The sequence below is a fragment of the Choloepus didactylus genome, chromosome 7 (assembly GCF_015220235.1).
Source record: "Choloepus didactylus isolate mChoDid1 chromosome 7, mChoDid1.pri, whole genome shotgun sequence".
Lineage (NCBI taxonomy): Eukaryota > Metazoa > Chordata > Mammalia > Pilosa > Megalonychidae > Choloepus > Choloepus didactylus.
The window spans coordinates 98,748,306-98,765,758 of record NC_051313.1 but is presented as its reverse complement, the minus strand read 5'-3'; the positions used below and the strand labels follow the sequence as shown (position 1 = coordinate 98,765,758).

Sequence of the window (17,453 nt, the reverse complement as noted above, 5' to 3'; positions counted from 1 at the left end):
TTGGATTACAAACCTACTTGGATTGTGTGATAGATTGCACTCAGGTTTTGTGGGAAGTGTGTTTTCTTCTTTTGAAGAGTATTGGAGCCTGATTTACAAATAAATCAGTGGAAAAAGAATTGAGAATCTTTTTTGTAAGTATGATTATTTTTGAAGGGGCAACTTCAAATTATCTTTGTAAATGGAGCAAAGCAAAGTTAAAGGGGTATATTTGAAATTGCATATCATAAAAATGTATTTGTGTTTAGAGTGCATCTTTCGAGGGTCATGTAGCATAGTGGCTAAGACCCAGACTCTAGGTCTAGCTGCTTAAGTTTGCATCCTGGCTCTGCAATTTACTTTGTAGCCCTGGGCAAATTACTTAATCTCTCTGTGCCTCTGCTGAGTGTTTTTTATGTACTGGATATTATTTTAGACATGGGGATTTCTGCACCTACACAGTCCCTGCCCTTAAAGGAGCTGATGGCTAATAGGGAGATCAGTGGAGCAAACCAATGATCAGTGCCCCAGGAGAGAAGCATACTAGATGAGGCAAGCCCAGGGTACAACAGGAACTGAAGAGAACCTAACACAGCCTGGGAAGGCTTCCTGGCTGGGGGAGTGTTGAAGACAAGCTGGAGTTGGCTGGGTTAGAGGGTACCAAGGTTAGGAGGAGAGTGGGGAATAGGAAGGATTTTCAGAAAAGGGATCATTTTGTGCAGAAACAAAAGGAGAGAGAGCGTGGGGGTGGGGGTGTGCTTTGGAACAACTCCCCTTAAAGTGTAGGGGATGGGCTCCAGAAGAGGAGGCTGAAATGGGAAATTGAGGTCAACTGAAGAAGAGCCTTGTTTACATGCTAGGGATTTTGAGTTTGTGAAAACAGTCAATGGTGAGCTGTTAAGGGATTTAGAGGAGAGGAGTGATGGCCAGATTTTCACTTTAAAATTATTGCCTTGAAGAGGTTTGGAGAATAAAGTGATGATTTGGGGATGTGAGGCAGGGGGGGCATTACTTGGAGAAGAGAGGTCAGTTAGGAGACTGCTGTTTTTGTCAACATAAATTAATTATGAAGGCCTGAATTAAGGGAGAGTGGTAGAAAAGGAAAGGACTAATGGAGTCAAGAAATGTTGAGATAAAATCAGCAGGCATCGATGTAGGGGAAGGGTCAAGTCTGGGCTGGCTAGAGGAGATGTTTGGAGACGTTGAGTTTGAGATGCCTGTGGGACATTCAGATGGACAAATCCAAAGCAGTGGGATACCTGAATCCAAACCTCACATATTTGGGTATCATATGATGGAGGTCCTAGCTGAAGGCAAGGGCACAAGACAAGTACATGTGCGGGAGGCGCTGTACTCCTGGAAAATGGGGCAGATGGTGGGACATGGGACCATAACAGTTGACACAGGTGGAGGGGCCAGAGATAGGAGGCATGAGGAGGCATTCATCAGCCAGCAAGTGAAGCCTGCAGAGAGCTCAGGTGAGATAAGAATTAAAGTGACCTGAAAGCTTCAGGACTGTCAAATCTAAACTCCTTCCACTAGTACTGCAGCACCTATCGTACTAGCTTCCCTATTATTCCTTAGCAGCCCCTCTGCTCATAGACGCATGAAGAAGCCACATCATTCCTTTCCTTACATGTTGCTCTTTCCCTGGAATGCCCCACTCCTCTCCCTTTCACTTGTCTAAGACCTATCCAGCCTTCCAGGCCCAGCACAAGTTCCATTTTCCCCACGGCTGCCCCAGTGTGTCCCAGAATCCTGTCTTCTGTAGAGACTCGCTGTCCTATCTATCCCTCTACTCTACACTCGGTTATGCAGTCTGGTGGTGTTGGTCGTTGTTTCATGAAGTATGTCTCCGTTCTTCGGCTGTTTGAGGAAAGGGGTCTTATTTTGTCTTTCCTTTGTGGCCTTTGTAGCCTGGAACGATAATAATTTTTCAGATAATCCTTGCTCTGAAAAAGCTTTCTAATTGATCAAAATTATTTAGACTTGAGCTTATAATAAGGATCCTTAAGAAAGATTTAAATTTCATTAGAGGGGTTGGATAGCTCTGGAATATGTACTGTGTGCAAAGGAGATGATTCTAAGGTAACTTCTTGGTCAGCTGATGCCCATATCAGCTTGGATAGGAGTACATGGGGACAGAGGTCAGGAATGAGGGAAGGACCCTTACTCCAGTGGCTACTCGGGAAGAAGGGGAGGTGTGTGCTTGCACCAATATCATGACACCAAGGTGTGGTTTCCTCCAAAACAGGCTCCAACTGCCCTTTGAAGTCTGTTTCTGGATGCACTGTCCACTCTTACTTGGTGAAAGTGAAGATGGTCAGCCTGCACTGGCTTCTGAAGTTAATGATGATAAAAAGACCGATCATTCATTAACATTTTGGTGACCGTGATGCCTGCCTTTGGACAAGGGGGGAGTTTCCTGGCAGGGGAATCATTCAGTGGGTGCTAAGGAAAGGACAAAGAACCCTCTCTCTTTCTGACCACAGACTTAGAATTTTTCTTGACCCTGGGCTTCCACAGGGAAATTTGAGTCCTTTTCACCTATAGATAAGAGTTTTGCAATCACCTCCTTGCTGAGGGAGAGAAGGGATCATATTCAGAGTTCCAGGCGATGGTGGTGGTTTCCCTGGATGGCAGGTCCCTCTGTGGCAGTCCAGCTGCACACGTCACTGGGTGGAATTGCTAAGAAGACCTTCAGACTGGGGTGGCTGCATTGTAAAGAGCCTCGAAAAAAGAAGCATCATTTGCAAAGGAGATGATTATTCTGCCTTTTTCTTCTGTGCACCTTTTCCTCTGAAGTTAAAGTTAATATCTTTTTTGTCTTGTACCTCTCTACTTCTCAGTTCTATTAACCTCTTCCTAATTTGTTTTCCATAAGTAAGAGAGAATTAGTAAATCATTTTCTGGAAAGAGTTTTCAAGATAAAACCATTAGGAGGGAAGTTGGTGATATTAGGATTGGAGAGACTCTCAGGGTCAGAGCCCTGCAGACGTGGGTTTCTGGAGACAACAATAAGGCTGCATCACACTTGGCCTTTCTTCTCTCAGAAGAGACAGAATGCCAGTTGGTTCCGTGTCTGAATTGTGCTTGGTTCCAAGCACAAACAAAACAGCAAAACCCAAAGATTTTCATCTTCAGAAATTCAGTTCAGTCATTCGTTTATAAGAACCTGCTGTGTGCTTGACACCCAATTTTATAGGATGCAAAGACGAGTAAGAATTGTGCTATCATGTCTCATTTAACTCTTAGTGCAGAGTTGTCTCAGATTGGCATCGGTGCCCAGAGATGGTGGAAGTATCCGTGATCTTACACTGCAAGGCAAGTGGGGCCTCCTGGGGAGGTCCTTAGGTTTTCCATCTTCTGCAGCCATATATCCCAGTGACTTAGTCTTGATTTCTCTCAACCAGGTAGTAGAAGCTCATATCTAAAGAAAATAGCACACTTTAATTCCCCAGACCTCCAACATGCCCAGTTTTTTAGATTATATGCTTCTCAGTTTAAAAAGTCAGCCCTCTTCCCAGGCCCAGCCTGAGGACCAGTGAACCCTTCCCTGCCTCCTGGCAGAAGGAAGTGAGTGTCCCCACCTGCTCTGGCCTCACTGGCCGCCTCCCTGCACCTTCCATGCCCTGTCATCACCTGCCACCGAGATCAGTTAAGGGAATCTCCCAGAGCTTAACTGTCCGGCCCTTGGAGCCCTCTGCTGGATGATAGCAGAAGCACTGCTTAGCTTTTTCTTATTTTCTGTTTTTAAATGAATTAAGGTATTCTGGTGACCATTCTCTTTTTTTCTCCCACTCTCCCTTTTTCTGTTTCTTTTTCTGGCTAATGCTTTGATTCCCATATTGAGCACCGTTTATGGCCTGTTCATTCCTGTAGGAGGCCATTGTCTGGTTGGTGGTGGCTAAAAGGTTCCATCCGGGTTACTGGAGCTGCAGTAAAGAAGCTACCAAAGGCCCTCCTCTCCTTAGCCATGCCTGCATCTCCTTCCAGCTAAGGTCGCGGTAATGGCAAGCCTTCGAACCATGTACTCTGTTAAACACTTTACAAACGTTACATCATATGTTCCTTACCTCAGCCTTGGAAAGCAGCTTCTCTTTATTGTTTGTTCTGCTTTACAGATGACAGAGCTCAGGCTGGAAGCTAGGAGAGGCTGTTCAGGGTCACATGGCTCATAGACGGTGGCCACAGGGCCTGAGCTCCGTCTCCAGCTGAGATCCACGCCAGTGTGACCCCCTCAGGCTCTCCAGGCCCCAGATCTTGGTATAAGCTCTTTGACCTTGCTCTCTGCCTGGAAACCTCTTCACTGCCTCATCTTCTCTTAGGAATTTGGATTCAGAGCCCCATTTCAAGGGTCACTTGGAGAAGTCTGAGCAGGCCTCTTCTCTTTGGGATGTGCTTGCAGAGGCCACGAGCCTGTGCATGTCTGCACTTCTCACACATTTTTGTCATGTGCCTCTCCTTGTGTGTCTCCCCCAGGATACTGATCTCCTTAAGGCGGAGACCCATTCTTATCAGTCTCTGTACCCCTAGTACTTGGCACAGAGACCCTCTCATGGTAATAAAATAGCAGTGATGCTTAACTTTGCTGAGAACCTATCATGGCTGGGCAGAGTGCTAAATACTTCATTTTTTAGATTCTCTCATTTCACCATCATAACCACCCATATGATATGTCCAATTATAACCCTTATTTCACGGAGGAAGACACTGAGGCTTAACGAGTTACAAAACTTGCCCAAAGTCACCCTGTAAGTGGCAAAACCAGGGCTTAACTTCAGGTCTCCCTGAACTTCTTTCACATTTATTTATTCTCATGCCCTGCATTTTTTTTTTTTTCTTACCTGATTAGATATTTTTCCCCTTTCAGTATTAAGGAGTGTGAGTCGGAAGATTAAATTTTCCTCCCTAAAATCAGTAATGCCCTGAGCAGCACTTGTAGTATCTCTCCCAGTTGAGGGTCTCTGAAGGGGTGGGGGGAAATGGGACATGTAAATAAGTCAACTTTTGAACTTTACTAAGGAAAAGAGCTTGGGAAATACACAGTATGGAAGGTTAGTGCAAATAAGCTCAAAATCCATTTCTTTGTCTAGTAACTTTACATGAAATTTTTCAGCCATTTTATGAAATATTTTATGAAATAGTCACTGCTTATCTGGATGATACTTCAAGAAATTCCAAGTGCAAGTTATTTTGATGCTTGAGATTCATTAAGTATCCATTTAGTTACTTTGAGAAGCATGTACATAATGACTTACTTTCCAGAGCTTAATAGAAAAGACCAGCCTTTGTAATTACAGTTTATAGTAAAATAAAGTTAGACTGTGTTAACTTTTTACAACTGTTAAACCACCACAAGAATATTCACTAAGCTTCAATTTTACCAACCCAGCTGTCCTTTATTAACCTAATTGATAAATCATTTGCTTGTCTTTAGTTTGATGTTCAGTTGATTACTTATATCAGATTTGTAAATAACCAGTGATTTTAGTGGCTAGTTCAGGGTGGTTCAGGATTAGGTGTTAGGAATAGCAATATTTATAATATTTATATGCATTTACGTAATACTTGTAACATTTAATGTTCCTAGATTTGGTTTGATGATTGTATTAATAGCATCTAGAAACCCCAAATGTTTTTAAGGGTAGCCCTTCCTGGATATTATATCCTAGATATTATTAAAATAACAATGTGACTAGCATTCCCATTTTACAATTCAGAAAACTGTCATTTATGAAACATTTTAAGAAATAGTCACTGATCACCTCATCCGGCCGATATTTCATCTAGAAATTCCAAGTGAAAGTTAAGGATTTTTCAGGCTTGAAATTCACTGAGTACAGTTTTTAGTAACCCAGGAGAGGCAAGTCCAAAGTACCTACTTTCCAGAGAATAATTTTAAAAATATATCAACAACAATCTTTGCAATTCGATCTTATTATAAATTTAGGCCATGCATTAATTTTTAGAGACTTAAAATATTTTCCAGAATAGACATTGGTCTTCACCAGCCTAATTGTTCTCTACCAACCTAGTTAAGTCATTTGCTTTGTCTTTATTTTCAGGTTCAGTCAATTGCTTATGTCAGATTTTTGAGTTTTCAGTGAAATTACTGGGTAGTTTAGGTAATATCAGTTCTTATAATTTTTTTATTTTATAATATAGTATAATATTTACTACTGTTAGAGTCAGGCTAATATTACATTTTAATAACATCTACGAAACCCCAAAGCCTATAAAGGTAGTCTTACTTATATTCTAGGTATCTAGTATGGCTAAATTCCTATTTTACAGGACATGACTTTGCCCCACACTGTAGTGGGTAGTAGAGCCCGAATCACAATGTTAGTACAGTAAGGGTCCAACTCCATTCTGCACAGATGAAGAAAATGAAGCTCAGAGAAGCTCTCAGCAGTTCCCTGCTTTCCCTGTTGCACTGGAAAGCCATGTTCTGTTTAAAATACCCACAGTTCCTTCCCTGTCTTAGTTCAGTCCCCCCTCACTGCATTTTTGCTGATTTTACTTTATTTACTTTAGGTTGTACCCCGCTGCCCCCATCCTGACCAAGCTGTGCAGAAACTTAGCCAAGCCATCTGCAGCCATGACGACCGCCATCTTGGAGCGCCTCAGCACCTTGTCTGTAAGTGGGCAGCAGCTGCGCCGCCTGCCCAGGATCCTGGAAGATGGGCTTCCCAAGATGCCTTGCACGGTCCCAGAGACAGATGTGCCCCAGCTTTTCCGGGAGCCTTACATTCACACCGGCTACCGTCCCACAGGCCATGAGTGGCGCTACTACTTCTTCAGCCTCTTTCAGAAACACAACGAGGTGGTCAATGTCTGGACCCACTTACTGGCGGCTCTGGCTGTCCTCTTGCGATTCTGGGCCTTTGCTGAGGCTGAGGCCTTGCCATGGGCCTCCACCCATTCCCTGCCCTTGCTCCTCTTTATCCTGTCCTCAATCACTTACCTCACATGCAGCCTTCTGGCCCACCTGCTACAGTCCAAGTCTGAGCTCTCCCACTACACCTTCTACTTTGTGGACTATGTTGGTGTGAGCGTTTACCAGTATGGCAGTGCCCTGGCCCACTTCTTCTACAGCTCTGACCAGGCCTGGTACGAGCGGTTCTGGCTTTTCTTCCTGCCAGCGGCTGCCTTCTGTGGCTGGTTGTCTTGTGCTGGCTGTTGCTATGCCAAGTATCGTTACCGGAGGCCTTATCCAGTCATGAGGAAGATCTGTCAAGTGGTGCCAGCAGGGCTGGCCTTCATCCTAGACATCAGCCCCGTGGCACACCGCGTGGCCCTCTGCCACTTGGCTGGCTGCCAGGAGCAGGCAGCCTGGTACCACACTCTCCAGATCCTCTTCTTCCTGGTCAGCGCCTACTTCTTCTCCTGCCCCGTGCCTGAGAAGTACTTCCCGGGCTCCTGTGACATCGTGGGCCATGGGCATCAAATTTTCCACGCCTTTCTGTCCATCTGCACACTCTCCCAGCTGGAGGCCATCCTCCTGGACTACCAGGGGCGGCAGGAGATCTTCCTGCAGCGCCACAGTCCCCTGTCTGTCCACATGGCTTGCCTCTCCTTCTTCTTCTTGGTGGCCTGCAGTGCTGCCACTGCAGGCCTCCTGAGGCACAAAGTCAAGGCCAAACTGACTAAGAAAGATTCCTGAGGCTGGCTGGTGGGGCCGTGTGTGGAGATGGCCGGTTGTGATTTGGGAAAACAGTACAACAGTTGGAGGTGACTTTTTTGTTTATAAGGGTTGGCATTTAAATTAACACATATTTCCAAGGATATGCTATGGCCACAGCATTGGCGAGCCAAAGGATTCACGAGTTTTGTTGTTTTTGTTGTTTGTAACAGGACTATTCCTTTTCCCTCTGGCTCATAGCCTTACAAGGCAGAAGAAGGGAAAGGACCTCAGCTAATTAAGAAGAACTATCTTCATGCCTAAAAACATAGCAGAATCTTGACTGTGGACTTGGGGCAAGTCCTAGAACTGAAGGGATAATAAAATTGGACTGGAAAGTAGGTGGCTGGCCCGTAGCCTATTGGAATGGCTGTCCTACTGTTCTCGTCTTTGGTAATTGAATAAATTGGCCCCAAACCTTATTTCATTTGCATTTCAGATCATCCAGGGTAGAGAAGTCAGACTCTTCAAGATGCTTCAGTGAAACCCTGAGGATGAATTTTTCAGTTCATCTGATTTCTGACCCCTTCTCTCTTATCCACTGTAACACTGATCCTTTTCTCAGGATGACCATCTGCCTGGCTGTTCTCTCTGAAATGCTGTTCACTCCCATCTCTACCTTGCATGGTAACATAGAGGACTAAGGAAGTTATGCTTCCAGGAAATGCTTGGATCCCTATGGACATTTAGGAAACTTGTTTGCATATAATACTAATGTAAACAGTACTGGACAGTATAGTGCCAAGTGCTACCAGGAGCTCCGGCCAACAAGTGTGGATATTCTGGTGTCACAGAACCCCTCTCTTTTCCACCTCAGAACTGCTGGGCTTCTTGAGAGCTATTAGGGCTGCCTTACATACAGGCCAGGAGATCTAGAGGCTGCTCTAGCAAATCTCCAGATTGTGACCAGCGTGTTTTAAAAGCTCTAGATAGGATGAATTGCATCTAAGGGTCCCTCTAGGGTTCAAGAGGAACCCAAGATCCAGCCTCCTCAGTAGTTAATGCCCCATGAAGGACCCACATAACTACCCCAGTTTAGGGTCCTTGAGTAGCAGTTCTGCCTCAGCTTAGAGCAGAACTCCTAAAATAATCGAGCTCCAGACAGGTGAGCATGTGTGCTCACTGTGCAGTGGCCCCTGAAGGCTTCTTTAGGTGAGCACATTGCTGCCCAGCAGCTTCTGTGAAGTAGAAGGTGTTTGCGATTGATGTGTTCTGTCCATGCCGCCCTCTCCCGTGAGAACTGAACTTCGCACTAACCCAGTGAAGGAGCCTGCAGAGGGAAGGGCCTCCTCAGAGGTATACATTTCCTGTCAGTATAAGGTCCCTGTTTACTGAGAAGGGAAGTGGTTAGTTTTCATTCCAGTTTGATAACCTCTTCTGTTACTACGTAGCTCTGTTGTCTTCAAGTCTTTGTTTTCTTCCTCTGAGAGATTTACGGAGTTTGTGCCTTATAAATGGAAATGTATGGACATTTTACTTAATTTATGGCCATGTGGAATTTTCTTTTTCCAGTCAGGATAAGAAAAAAACAGTTCATTGCTTTCTAAGCAATGAATGAAGGACACTCCACAAAGCCAGAGTCGCCAGTCAAAAGCCTCTTTCAGCCTGTGTCTGGGCAAAATGGAAAGCAGCAAAAAACATATTCAATGGATATTCTAAAAACATATTCCAGCAAACTTTATCTCAAGAAAGCATGTATGTTGTTAGCAACATTGTTTTCTTTGGATTTCTCCTGTAACTCCTCAAATGCCTCTGTGCTTCCTAAGTGTCTTATACAAGCCTCTGGTGTCTAGGCCAAATGAGTGGCAAATAAAGGTCACAAAACTGAACTGGGTTGAACTGGACAAGGGAAAGGTGGGATTGTGCAGATGTGTTGCAAGAGGAGGGTCTATGCAAAATGGAGCCTAGAAATTGTTTAAAAATTTCCTTCTTATTGTTTCAAAGACTGTTCTTTTGAAAGTTGGAGAGAAGGTATGAGGGAATGAGGTAGAGGGTAGATAGGTATGAGACGAGCTCTTGAATATAACTGTTGTGGTAATGATGGATGGAGATGTTTAAATTAACTCCAAGTATTTTTTAAAAGAGAGAACAAGAGGTAGAACAGTGATGCTCAAATATAGGTTCACAGTCTACACACTGCTAATGTTCTATGACAAGATAATTTCAGAAAGTGGGACTGAACTTTAAGGCATTACATAAAGTTTTCATTCTTAATTTACACAAGTATTGGTCATAGTAATTGGAATTAAAAAAAAACAGTTCTTCACAAATATTTGAGAAGCATTGAGGTAAGGGACTAAGATATGCTCTCAAAATAAAGAGTATCTAATTAGAAATATATAAACACAGGAAGCATATTTTTAACTGATCATACTCTTTAGGGCTTAACATACCCCCTTTAAAATATTTTCCTGAAAACAAGTGTATCAGTAAGGAATAGAACTAGTTTATTTAAAGGAATAATTAAGAATTTGATAAAGATGAAGGTTATCCTGCTCCACCCCAGCATCTCTAATAGTTGACATCTACTGGATATTCTGTTGGTCCTTTCTCTCTCTCACACACGAAAGCTTTCAACCTGTTAAAATGTAAATGCTCTGGAAAAAAACTAAACTATCAGTCATTTACATCTTCTTGGGATTAAAATTTTTGATGGGTTTGTATGACGCTCTACCTGGTGTAGGGGGAAGGGAGAGCAGGATACAGCGAACTGGGGACACCTTTGCCTGTTTCACCTTTACCTAGTGTTTCCTGACCTGTGTTTATGAACAAGCTAATGTTAAGCCTCTTCAGATGCCAGGGTTCCATTTCCCAGTTCTTCTGGAAGTACGATATTCTCAGGAGTCCTCTACTGGAAGCTTGAGTAGGAGAAGCTTAGGCCATGGAATGAAGGTAATTCATTTCTGCCTGTTGCGCACCTGTTTACAAATTGTACATTGATGCTTGAAAACACTGTTCTTTGGTTGCTGTGCTGTAGTTTCAAACGGATCCTCCAGATGGCCCTCGTGTCTTAGAGAAGGGACCGCCGTTATCCGGAAGGCCTCAACCTCCTAATTGTGCTGGTCCTAGTGTTTTGTTTGATTGCTTGGCAACAAAAAAAATGGAACTGTTTTCTTTTTATATAAATCTACTTACACGAATGACCATTAAATGGATTTTGAATATGGATTGTTGTAGTGTCAACAGCTTTGAAAAAAGAGCTACCTTAAGGTCTATCCCAGAGCAAGTTTTATCAAAGCAAGCAATGCTAGAAGGAGGTCAGGACACTATATCCACTCAGAGATAGGAAAGCATGAAAACTTAAAAAAAAAAGTCTCCACGCCCTCTCCTGTCCAAAATCCCCCAAATTCAACACGCACTCACTCATGCACACCAAATCCTTGAGTAGATGAACATATAGCTCCCCCCCCCCCAAAAAAAACCTATGGAGTTAATGTCTCTTGAGGATTTCTGTTTAGTTGAATAAATACCCCTACTCTCCCAGACACTAGTGTTAAAGATTTCAAAACTTTAAATTGATGGACATTTTATGGAATCTCAAAATTATGATATAGTTCCATTATAACATTGTAATCTAATGTATCTGTTGTGAAATGTGGCTCTATCAACCAAATGATTTTGTAGCCCTAACTATTAGATTTAAATAGCTGTGGAAATGGTGAATCTCTAAGGTACTTCGGCTTCAGACTATAGTTTCATAGTAACAGTAAGAAAAGAGGGTTTCTCTGGCTAGAGGCTCCGTTGGTAGAATTATGGGAGTCCCTCTTCCCCAAACCCTGTTTACCACAGGCAGGGGCCAAAGGCAGTTTGCAAATACTTCTGCTGTCACTGTTAATAGTTTAAGCCACTCTTCACCTATTGATGCAGCAAGTTTTTATTGAGTACCTGTTAGCGACAGGTTCCGTATTGGATCTGAGGATACCAAAGTCAGGAAAAACACATGGATCCTGTGTGCAGAGTTTGCAGTCCACTAAGTACCGACTGGCATCTTCACTCCTTGGGCCACAGAAGGGTCCTTTACTCCAGGTCGTGGTGCCAACGACAGCCATAGGGCAAGATGGCCTGGGAAACTCACAGGAAGCTGGTGTCTGCTTTGACCCAGAACCTCCTCCTCTTCCTCCTCCTCAAAAAAAAATCTTTCTCTCTCCACTCCGGAGGCTGGAAACATTTACCCACCAGCAAGGCCGTCACCTCAAAGCCACGTCGACTTTCTCGTTACTCCTGCTTCTTCTCCAACCCCCTTCCCACTGCCCTCTGGTTGTCTTAGTTTAGTCCTGAGGATCCTTGACAGGTCCAGACACAAAGAGAGGACTTGAATTTTCACTATGGGTATAGACATCCCAGGAATATAAAGTCTCACCCCCCAGAAGGGGACATGGAATATTCTGTCTTGAGTAAGGTTCCTGACTTGTTAATAATGTTTTTTAAACAGCATCCACATCCTGGTGACCGTCCTTTAAAAAAATAACCACTTTACTCCTTGTGGAATTTTTATGGAAATTACTTAATATGGGAGGAAAATTATTGCATTAAAAAGTAAAGTCTTTAAATACTAACTTTGCAAGCGTTTCTAATGTCATTCCCGTCACAGGAGGGATGCAGTATATTTTTAGACTCCATGAGGTCTTAACCAAATTGAAGGCTTCAAAATAACACCTCAGGTTTTTTTTTTTATTATTAGAGAAGTTGTGGGTTTACAGAACAATCATGCATAAAATACAGGATTCTCATATACCACCCTGTTAACATCTTGCATTGGTGTGGAACTTCTGTAAGAATTGATGAAAACACCTTTTAAAAATTGTGCTATTAACTACAGTCTGTGGCTTAAATTAGGGTTCACTGTGTAGTGAGTTCCATGGATTTTTTTTTTTTTTAATTTTTATTCTGCTACCATTTATACAACCTAACATTTCCCCTTTTAACCACACACAGATTTATATTTCATCACTGTTAATTACATTCACAATGTCATACTCCTATCACCACCATCCATTACCATCGTTCTACATAAGAACCCTGTATATTTTATGCCTTAACTTCCCATTCCCTATTCCCGCAGATTTGAATCATTCATTATGCTTTCCAAAATACTTTCATATCCATTTGAGTTTCTTAATAGTCGTATGAGGTAAATAAGTTCAAAATATCGCCATTAAACTAGCACAGTACAGAGATTGAATTGTCCAGTCATACATACTTTCCCTTAAGATAAATGAGTTTATAAGAAACATCAACACCAAATATTTGCAGAGCCCTTTACAGTTGATGAAACACTTACTTTACACATTGTGTATATATTAACATATTTCATGTTCGCTCTTGATCCTAAATACCTCATGAATAACCATCATTGTTTCATTTCCTTTTGAGTAAAGTGCTACTCCATGTCTTTGACACCAAATCAAGTATTCTTTGCATCACACAGACTTTTGCAAAAGGTCCCATTGCCCATAGGCCATTGATGGCTTAGGCAATAAGATAAAATCCCACTCTCCAGTCATGGCTTTTTGAAAATACCTAAGAATCCTTGGATGAAAAATTAATCTAGCGTTGGTAATCTTGCCAAACTCCAAGCCCTCACATCTTTCATGGGGATTGTTAGTTCCTCAAATAGTTGGCTTTCCCAGGGATTTTGACAAATGATATGAATTGAAACATGGGATTTTAAAAATTTTTTCTGCCTTACAGAAAAGTTATGCAGATTTAGTAGAAAGCCAAAAATGCCTTATTCATTATTTATCATTTTAAAGTAATATGTGCTTATCAAAGGAAATGAATAAAAGTAGAAAGAAATAATAAAAATAATTCTTGGGCCCATTACTAAACTAAAACCCCTTTAGGGTTTACACAAAAATGTTGTCAATGATTAAAGAAAAATTAGAGTCATGTAAAGCTTCCTGAAAAAAACAGAAATTGGGAACTAGATATTTTTTCCTTGCAATTTTATTGAGATACAGTCACATACCATGCAGTCATCCAAAGTGTATGATCACTTGTTCACAGTATCATATTGTTGTGCATTCATCACCACAATCAATTTTTGAACATTTTCATTACTCAAAAAAAAAAAAAAGTAAAAATGAACACCCAAAACAGTCCATCCTCCCCCCATTATTTACTTTTTTGTCCCCATTTTTCTACTCATCTGTCCATACACTGGATAAAGGGAGTGTGAGCCACAAGTTTTTCACAATCACATGTTCATACCATATAAGCTATATAGTTACACACTCGTCTTCAAGAATCAAGTCTACTGGGTTGCAGGGAACTAGATATTTTAAGTAATCAATTACTTTCACTTTATAAGGTTCAAAATCAACAGTCATTGGTTCCGTTTACAGGAATACCAAGACAGTAAAATTACACTCCCTTCTGACATTACATTTTGTTGGTAATTTGATGACTCTGGTTAAGATACCGGCTCATGAAACAAAGCCAATGATATATTATCTCTTACATTGAAAGAGTTCCGTGAAACACCTCTTCTGAATCAAGCCCTCAGAGAGTATTGAGCTAGAAAGACCTTCCCTGGAGGCAAGGCACAGCTTGTTGAACTGGTATGTGGGTTCATTAACTGTCATTCCACAAACACTGGCCATGTGTGCCAGACCTTGCTCTAGGCCCCAGAAATACAGCAATGAATAAAACCCAAATCCCTGCCCTTATGGAACTTACATCCTGGAATGGGAGAGGCCAACAACAAACAAAATAAATACATAGTATATTAGAAAGTGATTGTGCTGAGGGCACAAAGAAAGCAAGGACGGGCTGGGGGAGGTGTGCACCTTTAAATAGGGTAGTCAGCTAAGACCACTGAGAGAAAGGTGAGGGAACCAGCTGTTCTAGGCAGAGAGCAGAAGCACGAGGATCCTGAGGCAAGAGGAGGACAGCAGGAACAGAGGGAGAAGAGTAGGAGATGAGGACAGATTGTGTAGGACCTTGAAAGGACTTTGGCTTTCACTGTGACTTCAAGAAGGGGCATGTTGGGAAAGAATTCTGTGCAACAAAATTTCAGAGTAGCTGATTATCTATATGGATTAATTAGTAATTGCACTTTGCTTTGCCTTTAGAAAATGGAACAAATTCAATTCCACTCTACATAAAACCAGGTTATCATTAAGTCATTTTATTAATGGGCTTGGCCCCACAGACTCTACTTTCTTATGGGTACATGTTTTTGCCCACACAATCCTTCCCAGAATGTTTAATTTGCCTGGAACGATCATATCCACTTCCTAGACAGGCTCTGAAGACTTCCTTGAATTACTCTGTGAGTAATGAAACATCCAGAGCAGAGTCCATAAAGTGGGAATAATAATATTATTAACAAAACAATTTACATTATCTAGTGCTTACTACTTGCTAAGCACTGAGCTGTGCTGTTTTCTTAGATAATTTCATTTAGCCTTTACAACAACCCTATGAAGTTGATACTATTGTTGCTCTCCATATTACAAATGAGGAAACTGAGACATAGAGGAATTAAGGTAATTTTCCCAAGACTATCCACCTACTAAACACTGGAATTTCACAAAAACTCAAGTCGGTTGAATCCAGAGTCCATATTCTTAACCACCAAAATAAAGTGAAGTTGGAAGGTTCTTTGTTCTAAATTTCTCATGGCCAATTGTGCCAAGTAACAAATGTGTAGAACTGAAAGATAAATGCAATGTACTCCCCCCTCCCCTGATAAAGGAAATAAACTTAAAAATGCATTTCTAGCATTTCTAGACACTTTGGCCAGCTAAAGCCCCTATGATGTTACTGTTGACGTGGTAACAATGATGAAATTCTTAAATGTATTTTGTGGAAGAATCCAAAATGCATGTAGTCACATTAAAAACTTAGTCCCAGAGGTCATCCATAATCGCCTGAAATACCTTTAAGAACTTAAACCAGCTTCAAGTACCACTGACTATCCTCAAATTATTTTTGACACAGATCTTTAACGCATGCAAAATGACTCTTGTGAATGTTTCCTCATCCTCAGGACCTATTAAATATATCTTATTCCTTGTTAAACTGAATTTGAACACTAGCCAAGGCTGAAATAATTTTTTTCTCTGAGACAACTATGGCAACACTCAAAGCATTTATTTCCATTAAGTATTTTTATGTTTTCCAAACAAGAACAAATTATCTTGGAATATGTGACCAATTTTACTGTGAAAAAAAAAAACAGTACAGTGACTGGCTCAGAATTTGTGCTCAATACGGGTTGGTAGCGATAAATATCATTATTATTGTTAATTCTCTGGTGTTATGCCGAGCCCGGATGCTGTGGATTCCATACAAATGCATCCAGCCTCTCTGTTTGTCCTGCCTGAGATGTATCTTTCCAAAGCTTTCGCTGCCCTTAAGATTGATTCCTCTCCATCCATTTTCCCAAGGAAATGGTGGGGAATTCTGTACTTGGTTTTGGTAGATAATTTCTTGCTTCCCTCCTCATTCCTTCTTCAACCCTCTTTATTGTCACAGACTGTCACAGACCATCAAAGGCACTGGGGGAGGCTTGCCCCAGGCCTCTGGACCTGTAGCCATCCACACAGGCCAACAGCACTGTCCTTCCCCACTGTGCCCTCTTATAATCTCAGGCTACGGAAGAAACCCCACTGGTCCACTGGCTCATTTTTTTTACTTCTTGATTCTCATCTCAGGGCCAGTCTCAGTTCTTCCCTCTCTATGCAATTGATCTGATTTGCCCTAACCAGCCAGCTCTTAGTTTCACAGCTTAGCAAACATGGGCAGAAGATGGAACATGAAGACCCCATCCCACTTTCCAAAGGAACTGGTGTGTGTGTGTGTGTGATGGTTATACAGAATTTAGGGGGTAGAGAGGAAGGAGACAAGTCACACTTTCCAACCCTTCTAAATGTTGCAAAGGCTTTAAAATACCCAACACAATTTACCCCCTTTCTACTCTCCACCCCTGTCTTTCTACTGTACTCCATCTTTAATCATCCATAGTTTTCCCAGTCCCCAGTCACTCTCCAAACTGTCCATTCAGAATGCTCCCCCAGGCAATGATAGTAACAAACATGAGCACTTACTATGTGCCAGGCACTACTGTAAATGCTTACATATATTAATTTAGTGTTCACAACAACCCTATGCAGTGGGAATTATTACTTTATCCCTAGTTTACAGCTGAGGAAAGGATAAGACTTCCTCAGGGTCATAGGGCTTGTAAGTGATAGAATCAGGATTTGTATCTAGGCAGCCTGGCCCCCAAGTCCATACTTTTTTTTTTTTTTTTTAATCTTTTTTTAATGAAAATTTTCAAGCACATACAAAAGTATACCAAACCATATAATGAACTCCAATGTAATCACTTCAACAATTATCAGCCCATAGACAATCTAGTTTCATCTAAATTTCATCTATACCCCCACTCACTTGCTCCTTCCCATACTATGTTGAAGCAAATCCCAAACATCATAGGATCTTCTCTTAACCACTGTATCATTCTGCTTCTGGAATGTTAGGACTTCCCATTCCTTAAGATTCCTTGAGAGAGGGGAGAGCTCAATGGGAGTCTTTCCTGGATACACTGGGACTCACTCATTAATGCCATGAAATTATAAGTAAAATCTGTTCATGTCAATATGTCCATTTTTGGGGAGTCAACATCCATAGCTTTCACTTGATTTTCAAAATGATACTGTGACCCCAAAATGATTGATGTTCATTAATTCTGGTTCAAGTTTCCTTCTCATTTTAGTGAAGAAAAAGTTGGAGACTCTGGTAGATAAGATGTCCAAACTCACACAACTAATCCTAACAC

General features: G+C 41.7%; 1 protein-coding gene across 2 annotated transcripts in view; it reads left to right on the top strand.

Moving 5' to 3' along the window:
- Positions 1–12,222, top strand: part of PAQR8 (progestin and adipoQ receptor family member 8) — a 37,365-nt gene extending 25,143 nt beyond the window's left edge. For both annotated transcript variants that reach the window (XM_037843450.1, XM_037843451.1), the window contains one exon: positions 6,520–12,222. In XM_037843450.1, coding sequence (XP_037699378.1) covers positions 6,584–7,648 — 1,065 coding nt within the window. In that variant the 5' untranslated portion in view covers positions 6,520–6,583 and the 3' untranslated portion in view covers positions 7,649–12,222. The remainder of the gene's footprint in view (positions 1–6,519) is intronic.
- Positions 12,223–17,453: the final 5,231 nt, after the last annotated feature.